General features: G+C 47.3%; 1 protein-coding gene across 3 annotated transcripts in view; it reads left to right on the top strand.

Annotated features, from left to right (window-relative positions):
• LUC7L2 (LUC7 like 2, pre-mRNA splicing factor) overlaps positions 1-24201 on the top strand; it is a 514412-nt gene that overhangs the window by 99242 nt on the left and 390969 nt on the right. For all 3 annotated transcript variants that reach the window (XM_085601174.1, XM_085601173.1, XM_085601172.1), the window contains exon 3: positions 7384-7482. In XM_085601174.1, the coding sequence (XP_085457300.1) occupies positions 7384-7482 (99 nt within the window). The remainder of the gene's footprint in view (positions 1-7383; positions 7483-24201) is intronic.

Raw genomic sequence — 24201 nt, 5'->3', positions numbered from 1 at the left:
GTGCTACACCTAGCTTTCCCCACCTGACGGATGGGGTTGGCAAAGGTGGGCACACCACCCTTCCTAACTTGGTTTTCCTGCTGGTTCTCATGCCCAAAGTGGGGGTCAGAACCGGTGGGGACCAGTTTCTGGAAGCAGGAAACGGCCTAGGGAAAGTCACAAAGGCGGCAAGCCTTTGACGCTTCCCCTACATGGACACTGCCTATCATGGGGGAGGAGGCTTGGCAACTCATCCCAGGATGTGCATTGTTTCAGGCCCCCGAGAGCAGCAGGGTGTCGACCCAGTGGTCCAGAAACATGTCTGGTGGTGGCAGCTGGTGAGCAGCCACTCAGCCTGGACACAAGTGTTGGGTCATTTTTCAGGGGGCATCTCTAAGATGCCCTCTGTGTGCATTTTTCATTAAATCTCACACTGGTATCAGTGTGGGTCTAATGTGCTGAGAAGTTTGATACCAAATTTCTCAGTTTTTATTGAAGTCATTATGGTACTGTGGAGTTCGTAATGACAAACTCCTAGCACTGTATACTCTTAATGACATTAGTGCACTTAAAATGTCTAAGAATTGGCTTTGACACTGTAGAGGTACAGGGCTCATGCACCTGTACCCTCACCACTGGTATAGTGCACCCAGCTAGATCGGTGGCTGATCAATGGCAAGGCAGTGTGTTGTAGTCATGGCACATAAGGATGTGTGCCATGTCGACTCTTCACTTTGTTCTGCACCAAAACTCACAGCCTGCAAAGGCAGTGTGTGTGTGTAAAGGTACAGGGCTTCTAAGGGTCGCACAATAAGTGCTGCAGCCCTTAGAGGCCTTACCTGGTCACAGTTCCCTGGGTACCTGTCGTACCATTTTCCAGTGGCTGACCTGTGGCCAGAGAGTGCCTTCTGGGTTTTGTCTTCAATGCAGTTTTAGGGAAAGAACATAGGTCCTGGGTACCTGAATGTCAGGAGCCCAGGACACACCCAGTCAGAGTACATCAGCCGTTGAGCAAAAAGTGGGGACAATCATGCAGAAAGAGGGCACTTTCTTACAGCTACTCCATGTCTTGTTCATGAGGGAGGTCTCAGGACTGCTCCCAGAGTCGCTCGTGTTGCTCCTCATCCTGATCCCGGACTACTTCTGGTAAGTTGCATAAGGAATAGTCAGAGTGCTGTTTGACTTCCTAAGTTGTGTTCTTCAGATGACCCGACGCACAATGTAACAAATTCAGCCCCGCTTCTATGTTTGGGGCCTAGGCCAAGCCCTGCACTTGCACTCACCCGCCATTGCACCACTCCCAGGGACCCGGCTCTCCTCTTCCAACATCCGTCTTCTGAGGGCCTTTTGTAGGAACTTTTTCTCTTCCACTAGCTTGGCACAGCGGTCAGTGAACACTGTGTGCTTATTGGGCTTTTGTCCCCACACAATATAGGATACTGTTTCATAAATGCTAAATTTGGTCCTAGATGAGGCCCAGGACATACTCTTCCAAGTTTTTGCTTATGGGAGAAATGCGGCGAAGTTCACTGTAAGATGCTAACTGGATACGACCGATTCACTGGGCGGGGCCATTGCTTTAACGGTGGCGATTTGATTCCACGACTGGCTGAGTAATCCTGGCTTTTCTGGGGATGTCCGAGTCTCCCTTTTAGACTTGGCCTTCGATGGGACTAGACTTTTCGGTGTCAAGGCGGATTTGGCTCAGGAAAGGTTTTAAGGACGGTAGAGAGGTAGTTGGCGCTCACGACAGCCACACTACTACTCCTGCCCCTTTTGTGGGTATGGCAGGAGCTATCGGCCCTGCCAATTTCCCCCAGCCACCACAGCTAGTAGACATTCTTTCATGTTGTGGCTCTCTCAGATTTCATGGGAATCCGAGCCAGAGGTCGAACCAATCCAATGGAACAGATTTGTGGCTTGCTGTGTAACCAAATCTGTTGATCCTTTGTCTGCACCCTTGTCTGAGGTACTGCTGCTTTTTCTATCCTTAGCTCGGCAGGGCTTTGCTTTGGACACGGTTTAGGGGTACATTTCCGCCATTTCCACCTTTCTGCAGTTGCCAGACCAACCCTCCCGGTTGTGACTCTTTTCCTTAGAGGTCGGCAAACCCGTTTCTCCTATGCCTTTCATTATGCTCCAACCGTACCAGAATTTAGTCCTCACCTTCCTCATTTGCTCACTATCTGAACCGATGCACGGCTGCTCTCTTAAGACTGCTGATCATAAACTGTTTTCCATGTGGTGATCACATCTGCCCGGAGGGCGAGTGAATTGTAGAGGCTTTCCATTACCCCCATACACTTCTTTCTTCCCAGACAAGCAGGTTTTTAGAACCCACGTATCTTTTTGCCACAGGTGGTTACATCTTTTCACGTCAGGCAAACTATCATACTGCCTTCAAAAACTGCATTCCTTCATCCTCCAAACTTCTCTGTGTGGGTCGGACTCCTCCCACACATTGGATTGGCCTTTGCGTGTGTCTTTCAATAATGAAAGCACGCAAATGGCCAAAGGCGGGTGCATGTCCCACCTCTTCGCCAAAGGTTCACTCTCACTGCATATTGTGCTCGGGAGCGAGCAGCGGCGTGCAGTCTGGCAGCTGCATAACTCCCTCTTCGTGGATCAGGTTACTAATTAAACACAACACGGTCGCTTTCACTTTAGCGGCCGCGCTTGTTTATTTAGTTATGGTCTTGTCACAAGGCCGTTTACTTTCACTAGCGTAAATTGTAATCAGATGCAGAGACGCTCTAGTTGTAGTTGTAATGGTCAGGCAAGCTTGCCGTTTACATTTGCACAGCTGACTGCTTTTTGCATTTCTTCGGCTCGTGTTTATTAGCGCCACTGTTTGGATTGAGTTTGAAGATCATGACTTATGGCACAAATTGCGTATGTGCCCAGACTAATGGCTTTGTTTATGAATAAGAAGGGCTCCATTGTGTTGGTTAGTTGTTCCAAGTTTCAAGAGAGTAGCAATAATAGCAGTGCTATAATTAATTTGACTAACTATCTCCACCGTGGTAGCACTTAGTTCCTTGACCTGTGGGTCTTTACCTATTGTATACTCCTTAATTCTGCCCACTAGTACCCCCAGTATCTCCGGTAAGGAGCTTAGCTTGTCAACGATTGGGAAGCATGGTGTTGGAAAATTGATTTCTGTTGCAGTATCCCCCGCACCCCACTTTTTGGCAGACTTCTGATGCACTTTGACTTGATGTGCACTGGGTCCCTGCCAATCAGGATCCCAGGGCATGTGTTCTTTCCCAAAACTGTACCTTTGTACCCTCAGTTGGCACCTCTCTGGCCACTTGTAAGTCCCTTGTAAAAGGTTCCATGGGTACGAAGGGCATTGTGATCAAGGAAGGCCTCCAATGACTGCAGCACATATTGTGCCGATCTTAGAGGCCCTGTACGTTAACACACACACACTGCCGTTGCAGGCTGCGTGTTTTGGTGCAGAGACAAGTGAAAAGTTGACATGGCACACCTGTGTGCCATGCCTGCAACCCACTGCCTATAGCATAGGTAAGACACCCCTCTAGCTAGGTGCACTACACCACTGGTGAGGGTACTGTTGCATGAGCACTGTAACCCTACAATATCTAAGTCCATTCTTGGACATTGTAAGTGCAGTAAATCCGTAAAGAGTATATGGTCTGGGAGTTTGTCATTATGAACTCCACAGCACCATAATTGCTTTACTGAATTCTGGAAAGTTTGGTAGCCAACCTCTCAGCATAATAAACACACACTGATGCCAGTGTGGGATTTATCATACCATGCACTCAGAGGGGATCTTCAAGATGCCCCCTGAAAATCGACCAGCCTCTAGCTGCTTCCCTGACTGGTAAATACCGGCCTGCCACCACAAGACATGTTTCTGGACCCCTGGGGTGGGAGGCTTTGCTGCCTGGGTTCAGACACAAAGCCTTTCTTGGGCGGCGGTGGTCACAACTCCCCCAGGTCAGGAAGAGCCATCTGTGGCAGCGGAGATTCAAAGGCCTTGCCGCCCTTGTAACCCTTCCCCCCCAAACCCCCCCGCCCCCCCCCCCCAACCTCTCCTGCAGTCAGGAGCAGGCCCCTTTCCTGTCTCACCCCCTTTTCGGCGTGAGCAATTAGAACAGCCCAGAAGGTGTGCCCACTTCTGCCAACCCTCAGGTGGGGGAGGCGAGGTGAAGCCCACACTTCAGTGCCCGGCATCTTGCAGATGGCAGGCACTCTCCAATCTGTGTTAGGGAATGTGCCACTCCCCCTTGTCGGGTGGGCCCACTAAGGGTGTAGTCACCCTAAGGTCAGTAGAACACTGGTTGCTGACCTTGAGATCCCTAAAATGCCCCCTAAATACAGTATTTAGGGGGCAGCCCGAAACCCAGAAGGCATATTCCCGCAACCTATGAAGGAGAAGGACGAAAGAAGACACCCAACAGAGGAGACTGCAGAAAGAACCGACTTGGCCCCAGCCCAGCCCGTCTGCAGTTTCCACAGATCCTGCACCAAAAATCGCCTTGTCCTGCAGCCAGCAACTTCCCAACCCCTGGGAGGACTGACTGCCTGCAACAAAGACCGGTTCTGCTGTGAATAGCAGCTCCGTTTAAAAGAAACACCAAAGAAAGACTCCGAGCTTGCTGAGGACAAAAGAACCCATGCCTGGAACCACTACTGCACCCGATGCCTACGCCTCGAGTCAGTGACCCAACAGTCCCGGCGAGGGCCCCAGCATCTTGAGCCCACTGTGGGTTTTCCCCTCCAGGACTCTCCAACGTTGCGTGCAGTCCTCAACAGAGAGTGATCCAGTAATGTTAAAGCCGACCTCAAAAGGCGCCCCTCCATCCATATGCCCTGAAGAAGAGTACCTGATGTACACCTACGTCCCCGAGCCCTCCAACTTACCTGCCCAGCTGTTAGTTCCTCCCGGAAGACTTCCTGGACCAAGGCTGCAGCCAAAATCCCAAACCGGCAACTCTCATTGAAAACAAAAGGGCACCAGACGCCAAATCAGCACTCTGCAACCTGCGGTCCCAGTGCCACTGTGGGCGCATCTTGTGTACTAACTCTGATCCCCCTTTGCCCTGAGCTTAACCCTAGGAGCTTTGCTCACTCAACATTGAGGCCTGCCCGAGAGCAGCCACCAACCGACACCCCCCCCCAGCCCCATAGGATAACTTTGGGCCTCATCACTCTGTACCCGGCTGCCCTAGTGCCGCTGAGGGTCCTTATTGAGTGCAAGCTTGAGCCTGGGGGAACCCTTGTTCTAACTCCAGAAGCTCAATCCTCAAGATCATTTACTTACCTGCAATTCAATAACCTCATTTTTCTCATAGGATTGTTTTCTGCATGTATGTAAACCTAGGAAATTGTGTTTTGACTCGCCTTTTATCCTGGAAATGTCCCAGTTGTGATATCTAGGCATATTACACTGAGTAGAAAAAAAATCTGAAAAGTAATCGAAAGTAATGCAAAAGTAATTCAACTGTAATTGAATTTTTTTGCACAAACCTGTAACAAAAGTCATGATCATCTAGCTTGCTTGTTGATCAATCTGTCTGGAAAAGTACAATTCTATTTACCTGTGCCAAGTCCTGCTTGGTTATAAAATAAAATACAACTAAAAAAATATTTTTACTACAAACAATTGGTCTGAGTTCAGTCTTTGGATGTGTGACACGATTTCTTGCCGGAGTGTGTACAATAAATGCCTAACACTACCCTCTGATAAAGCCTTACTGCTTGCCCACACTACCACAAATGGAGAGTATGGTGTTATTTACTTTAACTCTGTAAGCCTTTCAAGATCCACTGAACTCTGTGCACACTATACCTTACTTTGGTATAGTGTGTATATATAGAGACAGCTTCCTACACATGGGTAGGGTTTGTCCTTCTCAAGGACTTTTACATTTAGTTCGGATCCAATTTCTGCCAACTGAGTTGCCAATGATTGAAGCAGGTCTGATTGTAGTTCCATTTTATTTGACTGCCTGAGCAATGCCTTGGCTATGGTATCCTGTGAGGCTCTTATTGCCAAGAGAGAGATATTGATTTTATTTATGCTATCATATTAGAAAGAAAACAATATAACGGGTATCCCATTTCCTGGTCTGTAGAACTGCCCCTTCTGGATGAAGTTATTACACTTGTTTACAGCTCGAGTCCAGTCCAGAGCTCGGTAAAACTGAGCGGCAATCCAGATCCTATTTAGATTTCGTTCTGCACTTATTAAGTCTATGATATTGACTGTTTTAGAGGAAGATCTGGGGCTGGTGGCTACCAGTTGCATGGCTATCAGTTGCATAACTATCAGGTAAATACATGTGGATATTATACCATTTTAAGACTCCATTTATTCTCAAAACATAACAAAAATGGATAAATACCAATAAGTTGGCAAAAAAAATAATGGATAAAATAGATACAAGGCTTCCCAAAACAGTGAATGAAACTAAATGAAATGAAAAATACATTTGTTAAGCGCATGGCTACCTGGAGGCATCCCAGCGCTGGTAGCGGCGAAGAGTAGAGAACCAACCAGACTAGGGGAATAGCCAGGTCTTTAACAATTTGCGGAAGGCAAGATGGTTAGATTCCTTTTGTAGAGGAAGAGAGTTTCAGAGCTTTTTTGCATTGTGAGAGAACAGACGGCCCCAGCTTCTAGCTTTCCTAATCCTAGGAACAGTGACCTGATGCAAGTCATCTGAGCGAAGGCGTCTGTTAACCCGATAGGGCTGAATGACGGAGTGGTTAATAGCAGGGCTCTTTCCGGCTAATGACTTGTGAACAATGCACATCGCCTTGAAGTTAACTCTCTCCCTGATAGGGAGACAGTGGAGACAGTTTAAGGCAGGTTTTGCTGATTTGATGTTTTGGAGTATCCAAAAGGATACTGGCTGCCCAATTTTGTATCGTCTGGAGTTTGGAGAAGGTCGCTCTTGAAGCACCCAAGTGAAGGGCATTCCTGTAATCCAGCCGCGACAGGATTAGTGCCTGAAACGTGATTTCCTCATGTGAAGTGTGGCCCCAGTTTAAAATAAACTGCACGATATTTATTGTTAACATGTCATCATGCAGTGACTCCACAATACTACTTAGAGAAACCTTAATAAAGGGCTCAGTGGAGGTTCTGATGAGTGCTCTGCATCTTTATCCATAGTAGTTTGACTCTAATAAGCCATGGGGAAGTTGCAGTATTTTGGGTTTTGATTTGTGGCAGATGCCATCAGACATTCATTGCGAAAATTTCTGAACGTACGGGTAACTTCTTCTGTGAGGACTATTTCTCTAATTGCCTTCCTATTTGCAGAAGCGAGGGAGTAACTAATTAAAAATGGTAACTGTTATGTGTTATCTAATCTTGGTGAAAGGCTGTCCTTATTGCTTGTCTAATACGTGGCATTTTTATTTCAGCGGATGGATCTTGGAGACTGTTTGAAGGTACATGATCTGGCTCTCCGGGCGGATTATGAAATTGCATCCAAGCACCATGATTACTTCTTTGAACTGGATGTGAGTTTAAAATGGCGTCGGTGCCAATTTTTTCTTTTCTTTTTGTAAATATTTCCACTCTTGGAATTGTGTAAGCATCAAAGTGAGTATGCTGGATCTGTGACTTGGGTCTGGCATTTCTTGGCTATTCAGACTCATTCAGGAAGCAAAGATCAGAGCATTATTTTTAGGTATCTGGTATATTTATTTGTGTACTTTTGAGACTTGTTCCTGTCCTTCCTTGGGTCACCAAATGACTGTGATAAGTTGCTCTTAGAGCTACAGATTTCCCAGAGCTGCTAAAGTGGGTCAATACACGCATTCAAAATTCGGATTTGTTTTGTTTCATTCCATTTCTTTGTTGGTGGGTCAGTCTAATCCTTTAGACTCTGTTCCAGACGGGGCACATGATTCTAAAAGGGAGTGGGATTATTTAGTGTTTTGACATTACAGGTGATTTAGAATATGTTGTACTGTGGGGGCCTCAAATGACATGAGACGATAGAGATGCAGCTTAAGAAAACTCATCGGGGGGGGGGGGAAGCTGGGGCATGTAAAAGCACAATTAAATCTTTAGCAATTACTCTGAGGAGTTAGCTGGACACACAGCTCATGAATTGTTTTTATGCCACAGATAGGTTAGCTGAAACCTAGCTAAGGCTCTGATAGTGTGTTTATACTTACTGTTTGGGAAAAAAGGTTGAATCCTTTGTAAGACCCATGTAAGTAGCACATCATTGAGATGTTTCAGTGAATCTGTGCGTGGAACAAGTAGAGACTGTAGGTTATAGTCTAAATAGGTACTATCCTTGCAGTTACTTAATTTCTTTGTTAGATGTGCATCGGAAGGGGAGAACACCCTTGTTTATTGGGGAGGCTGTTCTATCTAGTATTTTGTGTCTTTTCTGGGGATATCGCACATTGTCTAAACCCCCTCCTCTCTCTTCTGCTCCAGTTGCTGTTTGGGATCTAGTATTTCTTCATTGAGGAAAACCCTCTTTTCCTCTTCATTTCTGTAAGTATTTTTGGTGCCTACTCATTTATGGGTAGGAGCTCAATTCTGAGCCCAAATTTGACAGTTTGTGTGCCGGAAATACCGCTTTCCAGCATTGCATCGTTATATATTATCATGCTTGAATCATTCCCCGTCATTAGACTAGGAATCAGCGATTATCTTAACTAGCAGAAAAAAATGACATTGGACAAGAAATCCTATTCCATTAAAAAAAGCAATTTGCCCATGTCCATGTCACAGTAAATATCCATTTCAAAGCAGAAAAGGGCTTCTTTGACGTGCCTGTGGCATAGTAAAACCTAGCTAAAAATGGCAAGAGGGTCAACAAAGACAAGAGGGTAGAAGAAAAAATGTAAGTAGAGCCTCATTCACTACACGATCAGTAAAAGGACCGCAGTCTAGTCCATGCTCCAGTCGAAGGAAGGGGAAGTGAAGGCTGCACACACTGGCCAGTTAGAAGGCACTAAATAAGAGTGACAATGATGCCAACAGATGTTAAGCAATGAGTGGGTTCAGGCCCCTTGTTATATACAATATCTCTCACAAGTGAGAGCGCATGTGTTGTTGCACACGAAACCTGAAAAGGAGACCTGTAGAGTTTCCAAAACTGGACTTGTTTTATGAAGCACCTGCAGCCGCGTCCACACACACAAAATCTGGAGATTCCACAGTCAAACATTTCTTGAAAGAAAAATGCTTAGTGCAAAAATCTCATTCCTTTGAGGAACAGCTGTTTTTCTAGAAGAAATGACCTTTGCTGTTGATGGGTACCTAGTCGTTAAAATGACCATAAAGAAAATGTCACTGACATTGAGCTCCCCAACAACAACCGTATCGACCACGCTATTAATGACCGCTCCAAGTATGTCACATCTGCCATCGGCGTGAGCAGTGCCCGAATCTGTTGACAACATCCACTGCATCGAAGAAGATTCAATGGCAGTCTAAATTGACACTCATGACAACCATATTGTCGATGGTGGATTTTCCTGCACCTACGTTTTTACCAATGAAGGTGGCAGCAACTTTGCCTACCCAAATTCTGAACTGTGATCTAGAGGAAATTTTTAGTGATATCTTCTCAGACTGCGTGTAGTCCTACACGACTTTATGTGCGTTACGTTGTTGCAGGGATTCTGCACATACACAGAACTATGCACAGGAAACCAGGACCCCAGTGTGTTGTGGTGTACCAAAATACCTACCTTGGTGCATAGAACCCCAATCCGACTAGCTATAGTGTCTCATTCGTTCTCCGTGCTACAGCAAAGCTACCAATGATTAGACATCCTAGAACATGCTACTCCGTCCCTCTCAGGATACGTGGGAACAAGAACACTCTTTTGTTCAAACTGTCGTACTTGTCCACAACATGAGTAAATAGAGCCAAGGAATAGTTTACAATGTTTATTTTAACTAATGTGCTCTATAATGCAGTACACGTGCCAATACTGGCAACAATATGCATAAGATCATACAAATCAGCATTGTTACAATTCCATATAGAACAAAGGGGGAAATCATGGTATAATGATGGTGGAAACAGGGTTATAGCGCCTCGCCATCCTCCTCGTGCTAGAAGCTAGTTTATTATAATTATATAAGAACTCCAGGCTTTGTTAGGGGGACTCCATACCTCTGAGTTCAGATGCAGGAATTTACATCTCCACACAAGCACAGCTCTTCTATCCTTGAAAGCGTTTCTCCAAGTGTCCTAACATGCATGCAATGCAATATTAAAAGCACCAGATTTCCAGGTTTTCAGCTGTGTTCTATGTTATGGCTAGGGCTGTGAGACTGACCAAAGTAAATCAACAGAGCTCATTGTTTTTCAACCTTGATCACGCTGTACGGACTTAGAGCAGAGTGTTCAACTAAATATATGAAATGCAGATACTTCTCATGTGAAAGTGAGCAAGCAAAGTGTTTACGAGAAATGTGGCATGTAGTAACGTGGGCAAAATTGGCAAAATGGCGGCCAAGCATATCTAACATATGCTAACTTAGCAAAGTCCGTGGATGTGTCCATATCCTCACTACAACGTCTGGGACTTTGGGGACGTAATGGATGAGGATTAACCTCACCAGGAGCAGGAGTATCCGCCACAGGCCTTTACACTGAAACATTCACTCTCGTATGTACCTTCTAATTAAATTAGAGAGCCAGAAGCCTTACTGGTGCCTGTAGCATTTTTCTCACACTGCAGCACATGATCGACACCTTTCAGATATTCATCCCTCGGCATTCAATGGGCCAACCCTACTTGTAGTCCGACCTTGGGACCTGCTTTACTCTACCGCCGCCTCTTCTGCTACCTATGCCTCCACCATCTTCACCTTCAAAGACACCATCATCCAGAGTTGTCAACACACCACTTGTCACATCAACTCCTCAGGTCATGGGAGAGGAAAGCATAGCTGACACTGTGTTCTCAGATTTGGATGAAAAAGGTGAACTTCCAACTGGAGATGACTGGGATAATGGGAAATGGGAGGACTATTCTTATCCAAAGAAGATGCCAACCCACCCAGTCAACCAGATTTGCCTCCAGACGAAATAGCCCAATTTCATACTCTTAATAGAGCTGCCAAGAAGTGCAGTTGACTGATGACTTCAATATGCGTCGAGCCTGGTACTTACAGGTCACACTGACGGAGGGATGCCGAGAACAGGTCCTACAGGCCCCTCCACCCAGATAGACCATGGGGCATATTAGTGCTACCGTATAAATACTACGTGTTCATCAATAACAGTATGTATATAACCGAGTGCGCTCAATAAGCGCACGTTATTAGTCTAATTTTTCACCTTAATTTAGGTTTCTGCACGGAGTGGTACACGTGGGGCTGGATCCCATGCTGTCCTGAAGAAGAGGTTAGGGGATACCTCGAAACATGTTGACAAAATAAAAGGCAATATAACCACATAACAGTTATATATTTTTCCTGTTATTAACCCCTTTTTATCTTACCAGCTAGGAGTAGGAATAAATTGTTAACTCACTAGTTAGGTATTTTTAACTAACACAAACACCACTCCCCCAACACTGCACAACACGTAGTTTCACACAAAAAAGTGCTCCTACTAAAATCTCGCATGTCGTGGCACGCCCCAAGCAGTAGATGCTTTGGATGGCCCCAATGGTGAAGTATGTCGCCTAGGGGCAACCCTGGGTGAGTGAGCGGACTCTAGAAAAGCATTTTTCTTTTCTAAATTGTTGAGGCTCACCAATTTGGTGAACCCACTGTCTGTTGACTTAGGCTAGTTTCTCATGATTCATTATCTATGGAGCAATTGAGTGGACTTCGATAGAACAGCAATGCTTCCTTTATGACTTCAAGGAGCAGCCACACAAGTCGGTAAAATCTGTACCCATACTAAATGTTGTCACCGGGCTAGAAGTGATAATGTCCGCCGGCTACAGTCCCAGTATTGATACCATGACTAGAGAATAAATGCAGAGCACCAGAATTGGCTCCAATCTGCCATACCCGCCATCTGATCAAACCATTGTTTGCTCTATCTGACCGAGACAGCAGGCAAATAATAAGAATACTAATAATATTAATTTGGACCGCAGAAGAAGTTAAATGGTGGCAATATTCATTAAGGCTGCTATGCTTTAGCATCTTTTTCTTTTTTCTTTTTCACCTAGTCTTTATTTCAGTATACATTATGTTGCACATGGTTACAGTGTACGAGAATGGTGACAAAAATGTCCTTCATACATCGGAGTAGCAGGTAAGTGGGGTTATTGTTACTTTTTTTAACTCAGTGTTGGATCCTAGATCCAGCACTGGGGCATCAGTTGAAAGAATGTGTTTTTGTTATACAGGCGATTTTTAACAAATATTTGTAAGTTTGCAAAATCGACACTTAGAAGAATTTCTGGTGAAAACCGGGCAATGTTATCGTATGGAGGAAAATGAAGTTGAAGGTAAGTACGGTTGTAATTACTTTTCAGGGTCAGTGCTGGGCACCAAGATCCAGCACTGGGATCTCTCCTGATAACAGATGAGTAACTTTGTTTTCGTAATTCGGCTGATTTTAGATGAATATTTTAAAGTTACAAAACTCGACACTTAGTAGAATTTCCAAGTGAAACCAGTCAATGTTACCCAATGGAAGAAAAGTGTGTTTTCGGCTTTTCGGTAAGTACTCGACTGGCAGAGTTAAGGTTCTGGGCATAGACTCAGGGGTCTCCCAGGGTCAGGTAAGTACAGTTGTTACACCCTCAGCGGCACAGGGGCAGTCGGGTGCAGAGTGAGTTAGGCCCAATGTTATCCTATGCTCAGGGCAAATGGGGAAGTAGATTAGAGTAGAAGTTGCACTGCCAGGGGCACTCGGGCGGCTGCGTGCAGGGTGCTTTTGAGCCGTCGGGCGCTCAATGGATTGCAATGGAGAAGCTCAAGAACGAACGAAGGCTGCAAGCTCGGGGACGAAGATTCTTCAGATGCGACCACCACTTCGAGAGGGAAGTTGGGTAGTTGGAGGATAGGTAGGCACCCAGGAGTTGTGCACAGGGGGCCGCAGGGCGCCGGGGTGCCTTTTGGTGTCGGGAAATCTTACCCTCTGCTGGTCGCGGTTGGAGGGGTCCCTGGTTCTGAGGCTGCAGGCGTCGTCTGGAGCGTCTAGGTGCGTCCTTGGGTACTGGATTCGGGGTCACAGTCTCCGGGGGGACGTCCTAGTGGTCTTTGTAAACTCCAGCACAGGCCAGGCTTGGCGGGTGCAGAGTGTGTAGGAGTCGCGGTTTCTGGCTGATGCCAGGGGCTTGTTACTTGCTTTGAGCAGTACCACTGCTCGTGGGAGTCCCTGTTAGTCACAAGGCAGTCAGGTTCTCCGGGGTTTTTGAGGTTGCTGACCACTGGAGACGCCGAGGTTTAGCAGGAGCAGGTTCGAGGGTCGACGGGCCTGTAGGGCTAGGGCCAAATCAGTTGATGTCTTCCTCTTGTTAGCAGCTGCACGGCAGGTCTTCTTGGTTCTTGATCTTCTTTCTTGTTTCGGAATCTGGATTTCCGGAAGGAAGGTTCAGGGTGCCCCTAAATACTAAATTTAGGGGCGCTACAGGTAGGTAAAGGGCAGGAACCAATGGGTCCCCTCCCTGGGTTGGGTACACCCCCTATCCTGCCACTCTCATGTGGGAGGGGGGCAATAGCCTAGTCCTGATTGGGCAGGGCTTCCCATCTTCAAGATGGCGAGAGCCCAGAGATGTGCTTCACCTTGCCTCCCCCACCTGAGGGGTGGGGTTGACAGAGGTTGGCACACCCCCTCTCCTTCCTTGGGGTTTCCGGCCAGTCTTACTACCAGAGTGGGGGTCAGAACCGGTCGGGCCAGTTGCTGAGTGCAGCAAATGGCCTGGAGAAGCTCACAAAGGCGGCATGCCTTTGAAGCTTCCCCTGCCCATCCTGGGGGTGGAGACCTAGCACCTCGCCCAGGATGTGCATTATTGCAGGCCCAGGAGAGTGGATGGCTCTCTACCCAGGGGTCCAGCAACATGTCTGCTGTGTGGTAGCCTAGGCAGCCCCTCAGTCAGGATGTGGATTGTAAGTTAGGTTTAGGGGGCATCTCTAAGATGCCGTCTGTTGTGCATTGTACATTAAATACCACACTGGCATCAGTGCGGGTTTAATGTGCTGAGAAGTTTGATACCAAACTTCTCAGTCTTCAGTCTGGCCATCATGGTGCTGTGGAGTTAGTGTTGACTATCTCCCAGCACTATATACTCTTAAATGGCAGCACTGCACTTACAGTGCCCAGGAATGGACCTGGGTACTGTAGCGGCACAGGGCTCATGCACCTGTACCCACACCACTGGCATAGGGCACCCAGCTAGAGGGGTGGCTGATGTATGCCAGGGCAGTGTGTGTTGTGGGCATGGCACATAGGGATGTCGGCCATGTCGAGACTCTGTTTTGTTCTGCTCCCAGACACTCCGCCTGCAAAGGCAGTGTGTGTGTGTCAGGGTACAGGGCCTCGAAGGGTGGCACAATAAGTGCTGCAGCCCTTAGGGGCCTTCTCTGGTCACAAGACCCTGGGTACCATTTACCAGGGGCTGATATGTGGCCAGAGATGCCAATTGGGTTTAGGTTGTCATGCAGTTTTAGGAAAGGAACACAGGCCCAGCGTATCTGATTGGCAGAAGCCCAGGGCACACGCAGTCAAAGTACATCGGCAATTCAGCAAAAAGTGGGGGCATACCATGCAAGAAAGATGGAACTTTGTCACATCGGTCACACCCCATTCACAAATATCAGTTCTCCATTTAACCAGGCGAGGGGTCGCAGGGCGCGCCCAGTGTATAGTAATACAACTTTAGGCCATCACATGCTCCAATGTTTGATGTTTCAACAGGGATTCCTGTGGTCTCCTGCAGTAATCCCAGCACCCTCAAAAAAACACACACACTCGCTCACACTCACTCTCTTCATCTGGCAGAACACCTTCCAGGCTTGTACAACCAATCTGCTGATCTCCTCCGCAGGATGCGGCAACAAGTAAACGAATGGGAACTTTATCCCCAGATTCTCCTTCCATACTTCAGAAAATGGGGATTTCCACAGTTAGACCTCTTTGCCACAGTAGAGAGCTCAATATGCCCAAACTTCGCCTCCAGATTCGCACACCATCTATCCAAAGGCAGTGCCCTAAGGATAAACTGGTCAGAGAAATTTGCTTACGCTTTTTTACCACTCCCTTTCCTTCCATTTCTGTTTCAGAAACTCAGGCAGACATCACTTACATGAATTCTAGTGGCTCCCACATGGGCTCGTCAACCATAGTTCACCACACTTCTAGAACTGTCCGTAGTCCCATACCAAAAGCTGCAGCTCACTTCCACCCTTCTCACACAGAATCATGTGGAAATCAAACATCCAAACTCGAGGAGCTTAACCTAGTGATCTGGCTCCTGAAGTCATAGAGTCCAGATACCGAAATCTACCACCAGATTCTATGACCATTCTTAAAGAAGCAGGAAAACCTACCACTACAACATTTTATGCAGAACAGTGGAAAAGGTTTGGTATTTATTGTAATAACACAATTGATCCGTTGAATGCATCTATACAAAATATTATTTGTAACCTTTTGCATCTACAAAGAGTTAGATTAGTCTACTCATCCATTTGACTACTCCTTAAAGCAGTAGCTGCATATCTACAAAGCAGACAGTTATTTTTATTTAAAGTCCCAGTAATTAAAGCTTTAATGGAAAGCCTTGAAAAGAATACCACCCGGGATACCACCTGCACCTGTCTGGAACCTTAACATTGTGCTCACAAGACTTAGGGGTCCACGTTTTGAGACATTGCACAATTGTTCATTACAATTTTTCATGGAAGGTTGCCTTTCTAATTGCTGTCACTTCACTAAGACGTGTTGGTGAGCTACAGGCATTAACCTTAGAAGAACCTTTCTTTCAACTTCATAAAGATAGTAATTCTTTGTACAACCCCAAAATTCCTTCCTAAAGTAGTTTCTGCTTTTCATATTGAATCAGTTGAGTTACCTGTGTTCTTCCGTCAACCTGATTCAGGAGCCGAAAGGGCTCTACACACGCTTGCAGTCAAAAGAGCACTATTATACTATAATGATAGATAAAAAGATTTTATCAGAGAAACTTTTTATTGCATTTGCTCCACCTCATAAAGGAAATCCTATCTCTAAATCTGGTTTTTGTAGACGAGTGTGTTCAAACTTGCTATGTTAAAGCTAAAGTAACTTTAACTATACCTCCTAGAGCACATTCTACTCACAAAATAGGAGCACCTATGGCCTTATTTAGGTTAACATTCCCTTAGCTGACATATGTAAGGCAGCTACATGGTCTACACCACACACATTTACCAAACATTATTGTGTGGATATATTAGCATTTTAGCAAGCTAATGTAGGACAACCAGTGCTAAAAACACTGTTCGAGGCATATGATCTGCAGATCCCACACTAGTGCATAGATCGCCATCTGGTGGTGGGCCCGGATGATTACACTTTGTTGTCCTGGAAGAGTCTTTGTATGGTTGATGACTCCTCCTCTGGAGTATAGTGCGCATGGGCATCGACTCAATCATCAGATTGTTTTTTTCCGCCATCGGGCTCGGATGTGTATGTGTCTCCCGCTCGGTTTAGTTACCGATCTCATTCTGACACGCATTCCTTGATTCCTACCGTCTGTATTGTTTTCCATCAAGACTTCCTTATACACGTGTCTAGAACAACCTTCACTTCTTGATTCTGGTGATCTTCTAGGGCAGTTGGGCCCAACTGCGCCATTTGGCCTTCGGCTCATGGAAAGAACACCATTCAAGAAGTGCCCTCAGTGTGGACACACATTCCCCCACACTGATCTACATGAGGTGTGCAATCTGTGCTTGTCCCCAGAGCACGAAAGCCGAGATTGCCAGGCCTGTGCTTCGTTCCGGTTGAAAAAGACAATCGAAGACCGTTGAGCTCAGAGAGTCATGGCACAATCGTCTTCATCGGCACCAGACACCCTCGTCGAGGAGACTCCAGTCCAACCGGAGTCTGAAGAAGAACAACAGCAGGAAGGCGTCATAGTTTCCGAAGCAGAGAAGTCAGCTTCCGGAGCCGACGAGCAGGCAGAAGATAACGATCCCCTTCCAGCTGGTCAGCGGGCCGTAAGTACAGACATCGACCCTCTTGATATTCTCACACTGGTTGAGGCTTCGGTTCCACCTCCGGGCCCAGGTGCACACTAATCACAAACTTCCGATGTCCCGCCTTCGGGTCCGGCAACGAAGACTTCCAAAAAGCCTCTAGACGACTCGGGCTTGAGTCAGCCTCCAGTCTGTCCCGATACACAAAAGGTTTTCAAACCGAAAGTGAAACCTATACAAACCCCGGCACCGAAGAAAACTTCGGCACCTAAAACGGTCGAACCAAAGCCAACTCCGGCATCGAAGCAAACCAGGGCACCTAAAACTGTTGACCCGAAACACCCTTCGGATCCAACAAATCCGGATCCGAAGAAAATCTTCGATCAGAAGAAAAAACTTGAACCGAAAAAAGCTTCCGACCACAAGTCTTCGGTACCGAAACCACTATCTACTCCTGAGACTGTACTAAACATTGCTAAACCCAGCAAACAGCTCGATCCCAAACATGACAAGCTGGTTCCGAGAAAGGATTCTCCCATAGAAGAGCTTTTCCGTCCAGATCCAAAGCAAAAGACTCTTCTTATTCACCCAAAGACTGGACATATCACTACACCTGCTAAGCGGAAACTAACCTCCTTCCACAGTGCCTCTCAAAAAACATGCTCAAACTTCTCCCATAAGAGTACCTTCACCACTTCCAGAAGTGCCAGACCCTTACATTTCCCCCACACACTCGCCACTCATCCCACACAGCCCTGCACCAGCAGATGACGATGAGGATATTTCTGGGTGGGCAGAAGATGAGCAACCCTTAGATGATCCAGATGATATTACTGGCCCATCAGATGATCCTTGGGAAGACTACAATGCACCAGATGCTCCAGGTCTACCACAAGATGACGCATACCCTTCTAGGCCATCTCCTCCAGATGACACCATAGGGTTTACACAACTCATTCACAGAGCAGCAGCCTTTCATGGGGTCGATCTACATACTGATCCAGTGGATGACTACTTCCTTATGGACACATTATCACCCTCTCATAAGACTACAACCATCTTACCAATGCTTGAAGGGGTTATAAAACACGCACCAGACATATTTAAAAATCCTTTCAGGGCCAGGGTAATTAATCCCAGGTTGGAGAAAAAGTATAAAGCCGCTCCAACTGACCCAGCCTATATCAAGGGCTAACTACCATTAGACTCTTTAGTGGTCTCCAACGCACGAAAAAGAGAACTCTCAGACAACCGGGGACGCTCCACCCCATGATAAAGAATCCACCCTCTTAAATGCTTCAGGCAAAAGTATGACATCTCATAAGCAGCCAACTTCTGGAGATTCACCAACACCCAAGCTCTGTTGGCAAGATATGATAGGGCTCACTACGATGAGCTTGAAACCCTTAAACAACATCTACCAGACAAATACAAGACCAGAGCTACTGATTTGACACAGGAAGGGAAGGTCATTACTAACACTTCATCCGTTGCGCTCTAGATGCTGCTGACACAGCCTCAAGGGCAATAAATACCAGCATACTTTTACGCAGGCATGCCTCGCTGCATATTTCTGGTTTCAAACCAGAAGTACAAACCAGTATTCTCAATCAACCCGTTGACCAACACCATCTGTTAGGTCCCACGGTTGATGCCTCTCTCGAAACAATTGTTGTATGGGGAGAGCACTCCTTTGTTGTGGTAAATTAATCCGTATTTCACAATTTTAAAGACAGCGGTGCATCAGTTCTGTAGGAGTTTGTCCTCTCCTACTGTAATCTAGACCGGGTATTGACAGGTTGAGAGCCTGTATACAACTGAGCACTGTTCACAAAGTGTCCTTCGCGACACTGATTTGTTTGAAACTTTTGTTTTTAATTTTCAGCATTAAATCAAAGTTTACTCTGAACTTTTGTACATGGTTGTCAGGTGTGACAGCTTTCAAAAAAAGTAACAATTTGCTCCAATACAAATTTGTGTCATTTGTACAAGAATAACATTGATAGAATCAGTTATACACATGTTGTCAAGTTGCATATGCTGAACATATTGTGGTAACATAAAAATTTATACACAGCAGAAAGAATTGCTAAATGCCCAATGCATTTCGGAACCAGCCGGTTCCTTCGTCAGGGGCCGATCTGAAAAATAAACCGCACCATATTTCTAGTTAGGATCATGTGGTAGGGGCTCAATCTCAATAGCTCTGATACAAGATAGACGTGTTTAACAACAAGTTACCTGTTTAACTGTGTAGTTGAATGTTCACTGGGTATAAAAAAACTCATATGTCTGGAAGAATGGAAAAGCAGACCGGATTATATGAATGTCAGTGATCAAGAACTGAAGTCCTAATGCAAGTTTACGGAAATGGGTGTCAAGATATAATGAAAAGGTCTGTTCATACCTTAGGAGAGGTCATCGGTTGTAAAGCTGTAGAGGTAAATAATGGTACCGTTTGTGAGCTGCTAGCGAGTCAACTCAATTTAACACGTCGTGCACACTTTTAAAGAAAACACGCAAAGAAAACTAGCCGTTGCAATGGTAATAGTTTGTTCATACCTTAGTAGAAGTGGTCGGCTGAGAAACTGTTGAAAAAGTAACAGTACCGTTTATGAGCTTATAAGCTCATAAACGGTACTGTTACTTTTTCAACAGTTTCTCAGCCGGCCCCTGACGAAGGAACCGGCTGGTTCACTATGCTGTGCATTATTCCGCGATCTGGTGGTTGGGTCCGGATTCGTAGTCTTTCTTTTTTTGTTTTTGTTTTTGGTAGCCCAGGTGGGCGTCGACGTCCCGCCATTTGGTGCACCTCTCGTGACGTCGTCGTGCTTCCTGCGGGCGTCCCACCTTTGGGGCGCCATCTTCAGATTATTTTTTCCGCCGTTGGGTCTGGATCGTCATCGAGAAGCTCCAGAGTTTTAGACGAAGGAAGAAGGAAAATACGCGAGTTTCATCGAAGGAGACCCTTTAGAAGACTACAGAGAGAAAGGTAGTACAGCCGGGACGACGAAGAAGGAGGGGATCCTCGAAATTCTTCGACGCACAGAGGAAAATGCGCACTCAGAGGCTCTGAGCGCAATGGACAAGACACCATTTAAGTTCTGCCCTAACTGCCACCACAAGTTCGCGCAGAAGGACCAACATCCGGTGTGCAACCTTTGCAACCTTTGCCTGCCGTTCGACCACGAGAGCAAGGACTGCAACGCCTGTTCCGCCTTCGCGCCGAAGACTCTCCGGGTGAGAGAACGTCAGAGGAGAGCCAACTTCAGCATGGAAGGCAAGGGTAAGGCCCCGTCGCTGTACGATCTGGGCCTATCCACCGACTAAGACAACATCGCCGAGGGACCTGATGTCTTCACGGTCGCAGAGACCGATAAGAAAACGCCTGACGAGGTAAGAGACACGTCGAGTACAAAACCACCGAAAGGGCCCCGAAAATCGGATGGTGACTCTCGAAAAAATGAGTCAAAGTCCTCGAAGGAAACACCGGCGCCGAAGATTTCGACGTCCGCCATTGGTTCAAAGGACAAAAGGCCGAGCGGATCCTTCGAGAAGGACTCCCAGGTGCCGAAGACCGTCGAGAGGCAGAGTTCGTCGAAACAGACCCACGAGGTGGGACGTTCGGCGACGAAAGACAAGGCTGCGTCGACGCAAGCTCCGTCGAAGAGACCTGCGGTCGACGCCGAGCACATCTCAAGCATGGAGAAGAAAAAGAGAAGGCTCGAGGCGGAGATGGAGAGCATCCTTCAGAGGAAGAAGGAGTTCGACGAATGAATGAAACAATTCAAAACCCCAACGGTCCTGTCGACGGATGTCGTGGAGATCGAGGAAGAAGGGGATTTCGACGCCGAAGAGCAGTCTAGAGGTCCTGAAGAGGAGGAAGAAGGCCCCTACTATGAGGGAGAAGGTGATGATGAGGATCAGCAGTCGTTCTACGGCTCGGCGCCGTCGACGAGTCAGGAGCTGGAATGGCAGGATATCGACACCGAAAACCCCGAAGAGCCCGTGGACTCGTATCCTTCGAGGCCTTCGCCGCCTGACGACATCGGGGCATACATGGTCGTCAAGAGTGCTGCAGCAGCCTTTGGTGTGAAATTGGACGAGGAGAAGCCGAAAGCAGACTTCCTACTCGAAACTCTGCTCCCCATCCAGACGAGGAGCCAGTTAATCCCCATGCTCCAAAGCGTGGTGAACCAAGGGAAGGAGGCATTTAAGGACCCGGGAACATGCCGGTCCATCACACCCAGAACGGAAAAGAAGTACAGGCACTCCTCGCAGGATACTCCTTACATCAAGGGATCGGTCATGGCAGATTCCATCATTGCTTCCACGGCCAGGAAAAGAGCCAATGTGCCGGCGACCTCGGGGCCACCTCCTGATAAGGAGAGCAGAAGGATGGACCTCACTGGAAGGAAGGTAGAAAGAAACGCCGCAATGCACTGGCGCATGGCGAACTCAAACGCGCTACTGGACAGACACCAGTACCAGCACTGGGATGAGATGGGAGAACTAGTCAAGCATCTCCCAGAAGAGTACCGTCAAAGAGCTTCCCATTTAGTGGAGGAAGGGAAGAATATCGCCAACTCCTGCATCAAGACTGCATTGGACGGGGCGGAAACTTCGAGCAGACTGATGGCCATAGGGATCACTGAAAGGAGACTGGCTTGGCTCAGAATTTCTGGATTCAAGTAGGAAGTCCAGAATAACATACTGAACACCCCTTTCAACGGTGAAACGCTGTTCGGGGAAACTGTGGACGAGAAGCTTACCCAGCTGAAAAAGGAAAATGAGACCAAGATCCATGGGAGCCCTGCAATTCAGAGGAATGCGAAGAGGCACCCCAAATCGGAGACCCTACGGAAGGGGAGGAAGCCAGCAGGGTACGTCTCACCAGAAATTCCAGCACGGGCAGCAGGGTGACAGTCACAGCCAGCAGGGACAGCAGAAGCAGAACTGGCAGTACCAGCCTCGAGGCCAGTCCTTTCGAGGGAGAGGAAACGGACGTGGCCAAAGGAGGAGAGGGGGAGACCAACCCTCATCTAAGTGACTACACATACAAAAGGACGCTCACCCACAGCATACCCCGAAGGGTGAAGCGCAATGTAAGAACACCAAGGGGGTTACGCAAAACAAGCGCCTACGAGCATGCAACACCGTTAGGCGGAAGACTGGGCCTCTACCTTCGACAATGGCAACAAATAACATCAGACAAATGGGTTCTCAACGTCATACAGCACGGATACTGCATAGAGTTAGAGAAAAGGCCTCCAAACAAGAAACCAAAGAGAAGACAGCGCTCGGGCCAGGAGCTCACTCAACTCAGGGAGGAGACACTTCAACTACTGAAAAGGAAGGCCATAGAACCAGTGCCACGCTGAGAAAGGAACAAGGGAGTGTACTCAAACTACTTCCTTGTACCAAAGGTGGACGAATCACTAAGACCCATCCTGGACCTAAGGTTCCTAAACAAATTCATAAAGACGCAAAAATTCAAAATGACATCACTACAAGAAGTGCTACCCCAAATACGAGGCGGAGACTTCATGGCCACCGTGGACCTCAAGGACGCCTACCTGCACATCCCAATGAACAGGCGACACAAAAACCTGCTAAGGTTCAACATCAACCAGGATCATTATCAGTTTACAACCCTGGTATTCGGCCTAAAGTCAGCCCCAAGGGTCTTCACAAAATGCCTTGCAGCAGTAGCAGCGTACCTACGAAGGGAAGGGATTCGTGTGTATCCTTACCTAGACGACTGGCTGGTCAAAGCAAGCACTCACGACAAGTGCGAGGAGCACGCAAAACAGAGCACGCAGAACAGGTGACAAGAACACTAACAAACCTGGGGTTCTCGATACACTGGGGGAAGTCATCGATAGAACCAGAACAGGTGAAGATCTTCCTGGGAGCGAAGATCAACACCATAGACGGCACGGTGATGCCCAGCGACAGAAGAACAATAGCCCTGCTGAACGAGACTCGTCTCTACCAGAAGGGGCGAGTTCTGACAGTGAGAACAGTGAGCAAGATCATGGAGATGATGGCGTCATGCATCCACCTAGTCCCCAATGTACGGCTTCACATGAGACCATTCCAAGAATGGCTGCAACAGCAATGGTCACAAGCAAGCGGGAGTTGGGAGGATCTAGTGGTTGTTACGCACGCGGTGCAGGAGGAGATAACATGGTGGAACAGGGAGAACTTAACTACAGGAAAGACCTTGAAACCACCAAACCCAACTGTGACCATTACCACGGACGCATCACAAATAGGATGGGGAGCACACATGAACAAACTCAGGGTGAGGGGGTCTATGGACTCCGGCAGATGCGGTCAGACACATCAATTACCTGGAATTGAAGACTATCCTGCTAGCCCTGAAGGCCTTCCAGAAACAGATATGCAACCAGAAAGTGTTGATACAGACGGACAATACGACTACCATGTTCTATATCAACAAGCAGGGAGGGACACAATTGTTCCCCCTTTCCTCTCTGGCACAGGAGATTTGGAAATGGGCCATCCCACTCAAGATAAACCTGCTGGCCATACACCTACCAGGGAAGGACAATGTGGAGGCAGACTGGCTCAGCAGACAGACATCGGCATCTCACGAGTGGGAGCTCGATGGACAGGAAACGCAGAGGCTGTTCCAGAGGTGGGGAACACCGACAATAGACCTGTTTGCAACACGCCTGAATGCAAAATGCCAAAACTTAGCATCCAGACAACCAGAACAGCAATCGCAAGGGAATGCCCTATGGATAAGTTGGTCAAAGACATTTGCCTACGCTTTTCCACCGATACCGCTGTTACACAGGGTGCTCGACAAGTGCAGAACCAGCAACATGACACTGATCCTAGTAGCACCGCAGTGGGCAAGGCAGACATGGTTCTCTCAAATAGTGGAAATGACACAAGGCACTCCTCACAAATTCACAAGAAGAAAGGACCTGCTCTCCATGCAGAACGGAGAGGTCCTGCACCCAGAACCAGAGAGCCGCGGCATGGCTCCTGAAGACTTAGTTTGCACACCTGAACCTACCTCCAAGCACTATGCGAGTGCTGCGGGAGGCAAGGAGACCTACAACTCAAATGCTATG

Source organism: Triturus cristatus, chromosome 4_2 (assembly GCF_964204655.1).
Source record: "Triturus cristatus chromosome 4_2, aTriCri1.1, whole genome shotgun sequence".
NCBI classification, from domain to species: Eukaryota; Metazoa; Chordata; class Amphibia; order Caudata; family Salamandridae; genus Triturus; species Triturus cristatus.
Note: the sequence above shows the minus strand (reverse complement) of the source record. Positions and strands in the feature narration are given on the sequence as shown.